This window comes from Chiloscyllium plagiosum, chromosome 2 (genome assembly GCF_004010195.1).
Source record: "Chiloscyllium plagiosum isolate BGI_BamShark_2017 chromosome 2, ASM401019v2, whole genome shotgun sequence".
In the NCBI taxonomy this organism is placed as follows: domain Eukaryota; kingdom Metazoa; phylum Chordata; class Chondrichthyes; order Orectolobiformes; family Hemiscylliidae; genus Chiloscyllium; species Chiloscyllium plagiosum.
The window spans coordinates 81,970,940-81,984,458 of record NC_057711.1 but is presented as its reverse complement, the minus strand read 5'-3'; the positions used below and the strand labels follow the sequence as shown (position 1 = coordinate 81,984,458).

General features: G+C 40.1%; 1 protein-coding gene across 2 annotated transcripts in view; it reads left to right on the top strand.

Annotated features, from left to right (window-relative positions):
* frmd3 (FERM domain containing 3) overlaps window positions 1-13,519 on the top strand; it is a 245,765-nt gene that overhangs the window by 163,110 nt on the left and 69,136 nt on the right. The window contains exons 9-10 of one of the 2 annotated variants that reach the window (XM_043712851.1): window positions 257-355; window positions 8,201-8,289. In XM_043712851.1, the coding sequence (XP_043568786.1) occupies window positions 257-355; window positions 8,201-8,289 (188 nt within the window). The remainder of the gene's footprint in view (window positions 1-256; window positions 356-8,200; window positions 8,290-13,519) is intronic. The other variant, XM_043712861.1, reaches the window with a different exon arrangement.

Below are 13,519 nucleotides of genomic sequence, written 5' to 3'. Positions count from 1 at the left end.
ATATACAGATTTTGTGTGAATCCTTAGGATTATTATACTCCCCACTTGGATCTGCTTTATAACTATTGGAAACTTGTTTCCATCCTTAAATTCTTTTACCCTGACATTTAAATCATAGACAAATATCAGAATGAATTAACTAATAATGTTTAATCAATAACTAACTTGGTCACTCAGTGTCATTAAATCCACTCCAAACTAAAAGTCAGTGTACTCTCCCATCCATAACCCATTTTCCCTTTACTCCTAATCCCAGCCAGTGTTTACGTGCAAACAGGCTGCCGTAACTTCTCCAGAAGTACGGCGGAGAGGGAGCAGCTCCGAGGAACTATCCAGCCAATGTTTTCAATACTATGTAAGTTATTGTTTAAAATTTAGGTTGCACATTTTATCAAATGTACGTCATCTTTTCAGAACATGGTTCATTGCATTCCCATGCAACAAAGGCACTTCTAGGGACAGCATAAGGCCAATAATTATAACAAGTTGAACGCATTATAGAACAAAGATTTACTGTGACCTGCCTGCCTCCTCAAATAATTTAATTCTTTTTCATTCTCAGAATATGAGCTTCAATGGAATTAGCCCAGCTTCTCTAAATTTGATGCAATTGACTGTCTTCAAATATGTGCCAGTGGAACTAGTTTACTTTCAGGGAATTAATTAAGCACCATTTACTTTTAAACTGAGTTCAACTTCTCAATCTGCCATGGTGGGTTTAAATTCATATTCCATTGGGATTATTAGTTAAGAAACTTTAAATTATTAACCTAGTGACACAGAGCTAAGTCTTGTGAAGGAAAATAGAGTCTTGACAACTAGCTGGGGGCTGGAGAGAGTCCTATTGCATCTCTTTTAGAGAGAGCCCATTTCCTCTTCCACTCAGGTATATGTCAAACAAGTGGCCAACGGGCCTATAATCTTGAACCCACTTAGCCCGACTGCCTAACTGCCTAATATGGTTTATTTTCCATGTTCGTGTCTTAATTTATTAACTTCTACTTCAATTCTTAATAAACTAGCACAATAACATTTTAGTTAGGCTGTTTGGAAAACTCTCCTTGCAATCGAAGACAAGTTCAAATGTGTTAATCTTAAGTCATACCAGCAGTAGTCCACATGGCCTTATGCCATCTGTGCCGCTTAATAACTTTGTGGCTCATCATCAAAATCACTTTTTTGCCCTATCCCTAGATCCCTACATTCCTTTAGCGTCTGATAATATTGCAGATCATGTGTCTGTGCAATTATCAAATATCTATCTTTTCTGATCCCATTTTCCAGCGTTTGGCCTGTAGCCCGTTTTTGCTATGGTGTTTGAAGTACTCATCTCAATACTTAAATGTTCCTGCTTCTATCACCCTTTAGATAGTGAGTTCCAGAAACCCACTGTCCTCTGAGTGAAAAGAATTCCTCAAATCTTCACAAAACCTCCTGTTCCTTATCTTAAATCTGTGCCCCCAGTTATTGATATTTGAACATCTTGGTGCATGAAACACAATACTAGTGGTAGAGCAATGCTTAGGAAGTCAAACTGAATATTGTTCTTTCAATGGCAATGGAATACAAAAGTAGGGATATTTTGCTATAGAGACACACGTGTTAGGTGGGATCACATCTGGAATATTGTGTTGAGTTTTGATCTTCTCAATTAAGAAAATATATAAATGCCTTGTAAGCAGCCCAGAGAAGGTTTATTTGACTGATACCTAAGAAGTGGGAGTTTTCACATAAAGAAAGGTTGGTCAGGTTGAGTTCAGAAGAATAAGCAGTGATTTTATTGAAACGTTTCAGATCCTGAGAGCGCTTGACAAGGTTTTCCCCCTTGTTGGAAAAACCGAAACTAGGTGGCATAGTTAGAAGGTTTCCATTTAAGATAAGAATGACCACATCTTTATCTGAGGAGTTTCAATTATCTGTTAACAATTCTCTTCCCAAAGTGTGGCGGAAGTGGGACATTGAGTAATTTTAAAACAAAAGCAAGTGGGATGGCCTTCTGATCCAGTGTTCTTGGAAGAGACTGTTCCTTCTGTCAAAAATCTCAGTGAGCATCATTCTAAGCGCAGCATAAGTAAAACAGGGAGCCATCATAGCATTTAGGCTGACATTTCTGGGCTTCTGTAGGACAAGGGGAAATTCCTAATTTGCAGCACCAAACATTAAATCAAGCTGGCCTTTTAGTATGGTGTCAGAACCTTCGTCAGAACCTTTGATTGCCGAAGGTGCCATCATTCCTGTGAACTTGTGGTTCATTTGCTGCATGATTTGTTGTGTAGCTGATGCAACATCATGCTTTTGCAGATAATGAGCTGAGAGGTTTGTGATCACGCAAGATAATGTGCCCGAGGTAATGGCAGATATGCTAGAATCCAACATGCTCAAGGCCATAGCTTTTAGAAAATATTTTGAAAGCTTCAAAGTGGAAGACACACTTAACATCCAAGGTACTGGATTTGTTTGATTCCAGTACCATTGCTTCCTGCAGTACTACTACTTGTTCTAATTCCTTTAAAGTTTTCATTCTCTGGACTCTTGGCTTGCCATTTATATCTGGGCTGTCTTTTGTGTCTTACATGATGAAAGCAGATATGAAGAATTTGCTCAGTGTCTGTTTCATTTCTTTATTGTAATTTCATTGTAATTTCTACTGTCTAATATTACCATATTTATTGATCTCTTCCTTTCTACACATATATAGAAACTTTCACAATCTAGTTTTATGTTATGTTTATTTACTCTACCTTCTCTTTCTTTAGTCATTTCTTAATCATTCTGTATGCATTCTAAAATCCTCCCAATGCTCTGGTCCTTTAATCCAATGTTATATTTAACTGCTTTAATTAGCAATGATTACATTTTTACTGTTTTTATTTTTATTCCTTCTTGGAATGTATATTTGTTAAATCTAATTATTTACACATTTGCTATTGTTTAATTACCATCATATTTTAATGTGATTGGCCAACTCACCTGACTTGTTAACGTAGTTTGATTTTTCAGATTTAAATCCCTAGTTTCAAGCTTAACTTAAATCTCTTTCATGACTTGTAGGTGCCGGTGTTGATCCAGGGTGGACAAAGTTAAAAATCACACAACACTAGCTTATAGTCCAACAGGTTTATTTTGGAAGCATTAGCTTTTGGAGTGCTGCTCCTTTATCAGGTAGTTGTGGAGGTTAATATCATACTCACAGAATTTATGGCCAACGGAGTCCAGGGTCGTGGAGATGTGATACAGCAAACAATCATAGATTAAAACTTTCATCTTTTATAATAGAATATGCTGGTCTCTGTTCTTTGATATGTAAATCCCAGAGCTTCTTTTAATTTACATTCTCAAGATATCTCAACTTTTTAAACAATAGATGTGACATCTGTCTGTGTCCCAATGCTATATTAGACTGACAAGCCCTCTGTTCAGTTTTACAGAGTTTACAGAGCATGATGCATAAGGTATACTCCAAATTATGATCACTCTACCCTGGAGGCCTGTTCACTGCAAGATTATAAATTATTCCTTAGTATTTTTGTGGTGCAATGGTTGTGTGCCTATATTTTAAGCTAAGGGGTCTGGGTTCAAGTCCCATCTATCCAGCGCATGTAATTACTTCTCTTATCAGGTTGATTAGAAAATGTCCATAAATTACCCTATTTTATTGTCCAATATTTCAATCTGAAATAGTCAGTTCCTTCACATACTGGTCTGGAAAACTTTGATACAAGTACTGAATGATTCAATGTGTCAAAGATCCACACACATCTGAATAAAGAAATTCCTCCTCTTCTCAGTTGCAAGTGGTTGGATTCTTGTCTTTAAATAGATTGCTATGAAATTTGGTCCTTTATCATTTTCTGGTGTTGATGCTTCAGAAGTCCCGATTTCAGGAGATGGAAGTCAATCCACACAACTATCCTGATTTACAAATCTCTTGCATAGGTTTGTTTTCTGTGAGTGCTGAAAGCTTGTAGAATGAGTAGACCATGATGTCAAACAGCCTCCAGTGCTAATTTGGTGCACAATTTATTGTCTTGGATTGCCCATGTCCATTTAACACTCTCTCTGAAAACTGTCCCAGCTGAAAGTGCTTTCAGTATCACAACTGACTACCTTCTGGCATTATTTAAAGAGTTAACCTTTAAGGATGCATTTGCTAAGTTGGCTACATGGCTGATTTGTGACAGTGACATGAGCAGTGCTCTGTCCTGCCTTCTAAATCTTGCATCTCACTTGAGCATGGTTATCCTGAGGTTAAACTCACCACCTGCCATCTTTGTTTAAAGAGAGAACAGCCCTATGGTCCTTTGGGTCGACAGCAAAATTACCTAAGCAGAAATACTGTATTCACCATTATGGGTGGGAGTAGTAAACGTACTAGGAATTTCAAGGGAGTGGTGCTGAATTTTAACAAAGTGGTCAATGGATTAATTGATCTGTCAAGAAAAAGTCAATAATTGGAACTGTAATTGCAGATTATTTCAGACAACAGCATGAATTGGAAATGAACTCAAAAAGCAGAGGGGAAAGTTTTGTGGACAGGGAAAAGGAGGAGGGTGCTCGCAATTGGAGACTGTCTGCTAAAAGTCTTTGAGAGGCACTTCTCCTACTTCTACCTAGGTTCAGTGAAAAGTTTTGTTTTATGAGCAGTACGGGCAGATCAGGCAGTGCAGTGCTTAGACAGAGTGAGGCAAAGAAGGTAATAGCTGCACAGGAGGTGCACAAAGCAAGATCAACATTAGATTGAAAGTACGGAGGCCCATTCATATCCTAACAGTGGGAAAGAAGCTGCTCTTGAACCTGTTGGTGCGTGTTTTCAAGCTTCTGTATCTTCTGCCTGACATTCTGCCTCTTTCACAACATGACAAGGCCAGTGCGATCACTGGTCCTCGGGTCACTGTGACCCAAAACTTCTATTCCTGTGGACCCTTCCAGGTGGGAACAGGTGACATGAACAACAACTGAGTTCATTTCCCAACACTGGATCAGGGAGTTTCAGAGACACTGTATGGAAGGACTTTATCGTCTTTTCACTCTCACTGAACAAAGAGAGAGCTTGTAGATTTAAGCTTTCGAGTACTACAAGTTACTATCAACTGCACACATGTCTTTGCTGGCAACACATGTCAATGAGCAAATACTCCTTAACCCTAAGGCTATCCTTCTATTAACATCCAGCTGTTATGAAAGTGTACATACCAGATCTTTGCGGTGAGTACTCACTATCTTGACAGCAGTCATGACATTTCCATTCTATGCTAATGAGCTCTTCCATTTCTGTTGAATATACAGAAATGTTTGTGGATGTACGTTTGCTCGCTGATCTGAAAGGTTCATTTCCAGACGTTTCATTACCTTACTAGGTATCATCTTCAGTGGACCTCATGCGAAGCAGTGCTGAAACTTCCTGCTTTCTATATATATGTTTGGGTTTCTTTGAGTTGGTGATGTCATTTCCTGTGGTGATGTTATTTCCTGTGGTGAAGTCACTCTCTCTTCCTTTTCACAGGGGGTGGTGGATCGGGTCTAACTCGATGTGTTTGTTGATAGAATTCTGTTTGGAATGCCATGCTTCTAGGAATCCTCGTGCATGTCTTTGTTTGGCTTGTACTAGGATGGATGTATTGTCCCAGTCGAAGTGGTGTCCTTCCTCATCTGTATGTGAGGATACTAGTGAGAGAGGATCATGTCTTTTTGTGGCTAGTTGGTGTCCATGTATCCTGGTGGCTAGTTTTCTGCCTGTTTGTCCAATGTATTGTTTGTTACAGTCCTTGCACGGTATTTTGTAAATGACGTTAGTTTTGCTCATTGTCTGTACAGGGTCTTTCAAGTTCATTAGCTGCTGTTTTAGTGTGTTGGTGGGTTTGTGGGCTACCATGATGCCAAGGGGTCTGAGTAGTCATTTCCGAGATGTCTTTGATGTAGGGGAGAGTGGCTAGGGTTTCTGGACGTGTTTTGTCTGCTTGTTTGGGTTTGTTGCTGAGAAATCGGCGGACTGTGTTCATTGGGTATCCATTCTTTTTGAACACACAGTGTAGGTGATTTTCCTCTGCTCTGTGTAGTTCCTTTGTGCTGCAGTGTGTGTTGGCTCATTGAAATAATGTTCTGATGCAGCTTCGTTTGTGGGTGTTGGGATGATTGCTTCTGTAGTTCAATATTTGGTCTGTATGTTTTTCTGTAGACGCTGGTTTGAATGTCCCCATTGGCTAGAAGTATGGCATTCTTAGAATTCCTAGAAGAATGACATTCTAACCAAAGCTCTATCAACCAACACATCGAGTTAGAACCCATCTACCACCCCCTAAGAAAAGGAACAGGAAGTGACTTCACCACAGGAAATAACATCACCAACCCAAAGAAACCCAAACATATAAATAGAAAGCAGGAAGTTTCAGCATTGCTTTGCATAAGGTCCACTGAAGATGTTACCTAGTAAGGTAATGAAACGTCTGGAAATGAACCTTTCAGATCAGCGAGCAAACCTACATCCAAAATCTCAACCTGAGCTACAAATCTTCTCAAAACTCAGTAAGAAATTAGATTAGATTACTTACAGTGTGCAAACAGTCCCTTCGGCCCAACAAGTCCACACCGACCCGCCGAAGCATAACCCACCTAGACCCATCCTTTACCCCTTCACCTAACACTACAGGCAATTTAGCATGGCCAATTCACCTAACCTGCACATTTTTGGATTGTGGGAGGAAACCGGAGCACCCGGAGGAAACCCACGCAGACACGGGGAGAATGTGCAAACTCCACACAGAGTCGCCTGAGACGGGAATTGAACCCGGGTCTCTGGCGCTGTGAGGCAGCAGTGCTAACCACTGTGCCACCGTGCTGCCCACAAATGTTTACGTTCGCACCACAAAAAAATTAGATATTTGAAATTAGATGTGATAGAAATGTCACAAGTGTTTGAGCAACATAGGCAAATGAATCACGAATTGAAAATTAAAGACTTTAAACAAGTGAGAAGAAAATGGGATCAAAGGGGCATGTACTTATGAATCAGGTCAGAGTTGATGGGAGAAGAAAGTCGAACATCAGAGGGAAAATAAACTGTATGGTTATTCCTATGGTTGGAATGCATTGATAATACTTTGCCATTTACTTCATACAAAATTACATTGAATGTGCAATATAGAACTGTCGAATCAACCTAATTGATCTGCTTATGCACACACAATCCTCTTCACATCTGACTTGATCTCGCCCTGTGTTCATGTGGTTCTGTTTCTTTTCCACCCAAGTTATTATTCTACATCCCCTTAAAGGGATCTTTACTATCCTCTCCTACTACACCGCGTAATAGTAAGTTTCACATTCAAGCCAAAATTTCTTCCACTGTCTTTGGATTTAGTGGTGACTATGTTATATTTATGATGTCAAGTGTTGAACTCGCCTACAAGAGGAAATATTTTCTATGTCTACCCTATTAAAACCCTTTGTAGTTTCAAGACGCCTCTTAGATAATCCATCAGTCCAGCTCCAGCCTGTTGAGATCTTCCTGTATTATCCTGTAAATTATTTTTACACCTTCTCCAGTACCTCTATCCATTTTGAGGTATTAAGAGTTGAACAGTGTACAATATGTATAAGTGTGATCTAACCAAGATTCTACATAAGCTTAACAGAAGTCTCCTTTTCAATTTTAGCTCTAAAACAGAACTGCTTTGTGCAGATTTTTATGACCTTGAAAACTCACATCACTACTTTTAATGACTTGTTACTCTATCCCATTTAGCCTCTTATTTTCAAAGGCATATGCAAACTTCTTATTCATTTGATCTTATAGTGATTTTGATTCATCAAAAAGTAGACTCAAATCCCAAATCTCTTCAACCTTTTCATAATTCCTTGCTGATGGTTCTTACCATATGATTGGCCGCAAAATTTGATTTCGTTTCACATTGGATCTGTGCACATCTTTACAATTAGCCACAGAGTTGGAGATGGGACTGCATGTTAGGCCAATTGGAAAGTCATATAATGGGAACACACACACATTCTGTCTCCATGGAATGACTATTTGATTAGGATGGTATAATATAAATAAACTGTATAAACCATCTAAGCTCAACTGATTAAGACATCTTAAAACAGGGTGGAGAAAAATGCGCTATAGAAGTATTAAGAATTGACTAGCCTATTTCTAGGTTGCAGTGCATTGAAAGTATTCTAAATTTTATCTTTTTCTTCTAAGGATTCATCAGGAGCTACAACTTTCATTGGATTCACTGCCACAGGTTTTGTTGTGTTCCAAGGGAATAAAAGGATTCATCTCCTAAAATGGTAAATTTGCTTATGTTCACCGTGCATTTGATGAGCATTTAAATGCAAAAAGAATGTGTCTGAATATGAGTTTAAGATTGTGCTGCATTTGATACAGATGAGGTGCATCAAAATTGGCTTTGATATGTAATTGTGGTTTATATCATGATTAATGTTTAAACTGTGATAGAATAACCGATCTCAAAGCCATAACCTGTTATTTAATCAAGGAGCTCAGAATACGTCATGAACCATTTAAAAACAAAAAAATCCTGGAAAAGCTCAGCATATCAGGTTTCATCTGAGAAGCATAATTGGTAGGCACAATCCTGTGAGCAGGAAGCTTGGCATCTTGATTTTATGGAAGCACAAAAATCATCACCCGCATTCGGAAAAAAATTAGGGGATTAAATGTTCTCAGAATTTTGACTGCAAATTGCAGTGCTGTGTCATCTATGCTTATTAAATGGCAATCTTGCTAGAATTAATAATGTTTTATTTCAATTGAGTTATCTGTGAATGAGATACACATGCCTTCAGATTTACGACTGCATACAAGTGGCATGCAGCAGGAAGGCAGTCTAATTGTTTGAGTAAACAGCAGCTGCTTTTAACTCTGTGGGGAGCAACATTCAACAGCGCACAATTATTGAGATCAGTTTGAGGCAGGCAAAAAGCAATGGGGCATGGCTAACCAACTGGGAGAGGGAGGTGGCAGTCTAACAGGAAGAGGGTATGGCTGACCAAAGGCATGAGAGAAAAAGAGAGATGACGATTTAAGAGGAATGGGACAGGGATTACTGACAAAGGAAGGAAAACAAAAGGAAGGTGCAAGGACATGGGAGCTAAAGGCTCAGGGATGTAGTTTTGGGGGTTCTTCCTAAAAAGTGATTATTCTTCAATATTCATGTCCCAATCTAATCATTTGCTGCATGTCTCTTTCATGGCTATCAGATTATACTTACTTCCATTTGTGCAACCACTTCATTTGTGTTTTGAATGCGATGTGCATTCAGATACAGAACCTTTAGTTTTGTCTCTGCTATTATCTTTATATTCTTAAATTTGTACTTCCTGTTACTGTCTGCTTTTTATTTCACATATTAATGCCATTCTATCTCGTCTCTACTCTTAGATTTACCTTGCATCAGGTTTAGAAATTGTGCTAGATAGAGGGAGGAGGGCAGACCATTCAGGGAAGGGCAATGTCAGGAGACTGTAGAAGAAAACATAATTGTGGGCAGCGAAGTGGTGCAGAGAAATGGTATCCATTTCCAGAATCTTTGTTTCAGCGTCCATGCACATGATTGCATCAACAGGAAGAAATCTCAGCAATGAACCTCCCATATTCTATTGAATATGGTGGAATGAGTGGTGGCTAGGTGACTGTCATGGTGTGTATAGGGCTTTGCTTGGGGGATTCTGGGTAATCCAAGATGGAGGACAGGAAACATTTCTGGCTGTAATAAGCTGCTCCTTTTTTTGAGGTATTTTAGGTATTGGAGGTGATTTCCTCTAATTCCAGGGGCAGCAATTACTGTTTTATATGCTGTTTGCATTGTTTTTGAAGTTTGGAGAAAAAAAATCAAAACAACATCACTTTTAAAAGGAAGAGGAACAGACAAAGGCAGCACATGGTGAGGTCAGTGCAGGAGAGAGAGAGAGCGCGCGAGCAAGAGAGAAACAAACCCACACTGCTAACTGACACAGCAGTGAACCTGTGCAGTTACTGCCATTGCTGTTTGAATTCATGTATCGCTGGACATCAGAGTGCATCTGGGAAAATTAACAAACAGTGAAATTCACAACTAATCTTGGAGGACAAAGTTAAAAATCACACAACACCAGGTTATAGTCCAACAGCTTTAATTGGAAGCACACTAGCTTTCAGAGGGACGCTCCTTCATCAGGTGATTGTGGAGGGCTCGATCGTAACACAGAATTTATAGCAAAAATTTGCAGTGTGATGTAACTGAAATTATACATTGAAAAATTGATTGTCTGTTAAGCCTTTCATCTGTTAGAATACAGTGATAGTTTCACTTCTTTAATGTGTAAATCACAAAACCCTTTTTTTAAAAAGAAACATATCTATTTCTTTCTTGTATCTGTTGGTTGAATCTCCCTCCTTTCTGCCTTACTTTCTATTCATCCATTAGATAAGGGTGTCACTGTCTAGGCCATTATTTATTACTCATCCTTAGTTGCCCAGAGAACAGTTAAGAGTCAACCGCATTACTGCAGTCGCATGTAGTCCAGATCAGATAAGGACGGCAGTTTCTTTCATTAGTGAGGGTGTGTGTGTGTGCGCGTCTATGTGTATCTGTGTCCGTGTGTATGTGAGAGTGTGTGTGTAGGAATATCTGTGTGTGTGTAGTGCAGTGCAGTGCAGTGGTGATCACCTGTAATGTGACATGAACCCATCAAAAATGGCCTTTAGTAGAGTGATATGCTCTTGTTGAATGTGGGAGTTTAGAGAGCATTTGTGTTACTGATGATTATACCTGCAATAAATGCCATTGATTGCTTATCCTATCAGATCAAATGGATCGGTTGGAGAGACAGTTAGAGGCAATGAGGAAATTACAAGAGCAAGGGGATGTGATGGATGGCAGTTATAGGAAGGGAGAAAAGTTGCAGTTACAGTCACATAAATGGGTTAACTCCAGGAAAGGTGAGAGAGGTAGGCAGGTAGGGCAGGAGCCTTCTGTGGCTAACTCCATTTCAAACAAGTATGCTGTTTTGGAAAATGTAGGGGGTGATGGATTCTGAGGGAAATGTAGCACGAACAGCCAAATTTCTGGTATCGAGACTGTCTCTAATGCAGTGAGGGGTACGTTGGGTTCCATGAGATCAATTGTGTTAGGGGACTCTAGTCCGAGGCACAGGCAGATGTTTCTGTGGCCAGCAGCGAAAAATCGGAATGGTGTGTTGCCTCCCTGGTGCCAGGATCAAGGATGTCTCAGAGGGTGCAGAATGTTCTCACGGGGGAGAGGGCCCAGCAGGAGGCCATTGTCCACATTGGAACCAACGACATAGGAAGGGAAAAGGTTGAAATTCTGAAGGGAGATTACAGAGAGTTAGGCAGGGATTTAAAAAGGAGGTCCTCGAGAGTAGTAATATCTGGATTACTTCTGGTGCTATGAGCTAGTGAGGTTGGTAATAAGAGGATAGAACAGATGAATGCATGGCTGAGGAGCTGGCATATGGGAGAAGGATTCACATTTTGGATCATTGGAACGGATTGCACCTGAATTGGAGGGAGACCAATATACTGGCAGGGAAATTTGCTCGAGCAGCTCAGGATGATTTACACTAGTAAGGTGGGGTGTGGGACCCAGGGAGATAGTGAGGAAAGATATCAATCTGACACTGGTACTATTGAGAAAAGAAGTGAGTCAAACAGTCAGGGCAGGCAGGGACAAAGCAGAGAACAAGGTAGGACTGATAAATTAAACTGCATTTATTTCAAGGCAAGAGGCCTAACAGGGAAGGCAGATGAACTCAGGGCATTGTTAGAAATATGGAAATGGGATATCATGTGGCTCAGGGATGGACAGGACTGGTGGATTAATGTTCCAGGATGCAAGTGCTACAGGAAGGACATAAAGGGAGGCAAGAGAAGAGGGGGAGAGGTGTTTTTGATAAGGAATAGCATTACAGCTGTACTAAGGGAGGATATTCCTGGAAATACATCCAGGGAAGTTGTTTGGGTTGAACTGAAATAAGAAAGGGATGACCACCTCATTGGGATTATACTATAGACCCCCTTATAGTCAGAGGGAAATTGAGAAACAAATTTGCCAGGAGATCTCAGTTATCTGTAAGAATAATAGGATGGTTATGGTAGGGGATTTTAACTTTCCAAACGTAGATTGAGACTGCCATAGTGTTAAGAGTTTAGATGGAGAGGAATTTGTTAAGTGTGCACAAGAAAATTTTCTGATTCAATATGTGGATGTACCTACTAGAGAAGGTGCAACAACATGACCTACTTTTGGGAAATAAGGTCGGGCAGGTGACTGAGGTGTCAGTCGAGCACTTTGGGGCCAGCAGATAGACCAGACCTAAAAGTTGAAATTCTATATTGGAGGAAGGCTAATTTTGATGTATTAGGCAAGAACTTTCATAAGCTGATTGGGGGCAGATGTTCGCAGGTAAAGGGATGGCTGGAAAATGGGAAGCCTTCAGGAATGAGATAACGAGAATCCAGAGAAAGTATATTCCTGTTGGAGTGAAAGGAAAGGCTGGTGGGTATAGGGAATGCTGCATGACTAAAGAAATTGAGGGTTTGGTTAAGAAAAAGAAGCAAACATATATGTAAGGTATAGACAAGATAGATCAAATGAATCTATCAAGTGAGTATAATTGCGGAAGGACTATTCTTAGGAGGGAAATCAGGAGGGCAAAAAGGGGACATGAGACAGCTTTGGCAAATAGAATTAAGGAGAATCCAAAAGGTTTCTATGAATACATTAAGGACAAAAGAGTAACTAGGGAGAGAATAGGGCCCCTCAAAGATCAGCAAGGCAGCCTTTGTATGGAGCCGCAGGAGATGGGGGAGATACTAAACGAATATTTTGCATCAGTGTTTACTGTGGAAAAGGACATAGAAGATATAGAATATGAGGAAACATCTTACAAAATGACCATATTACAGAGAAGGAAGTGCTGGATGTCTTGAAACACATAAAAGTGGATAAATCCCCAGGACCTGATCAGGTATACCCTAGAACTCTGTGGGAAGCTCGGGAAGTGATTGCTGAGCCCCTTGATGAGATCTTTGTATTATCAATAGTCTCAGGTGAGGTGCCGGAAGACTGGGGGTTGGCTAATATGGTGCCACTGTTTAAGAAGGGTGGTAAGGACAAGCCAGGGTTCTATAGACCAGTGAGCCTGATGTTGGTGGTGGGCAAGTTCTTGAAGGGAATCCTGAGGGACAGGATGTGCATGTATTTGGAAAGGCAAGGACTGATTACAGGTAGTCAACATGGCTTTGTGCGTGGGAAATTATGTCTCACAGCCTTGATTGAATTTTTGGAAGAAGTAACAAAGAAGTTTGATGAGGGCAGAGTGGTCGATGTGATTTATATGGACTTCAGTAAGACATTCGACAAGGTTCCCCATGGGAGACTGTTTAGCAAGGTTTGATCTCATGGAATAAAGGGAGAACTAGCTATTTGGATACAGAGGGGCTCAAAGGTAGAAGACAGAGGGTCTTGGTGGGTGTTTGTTTTTCAGACTGGAGGCC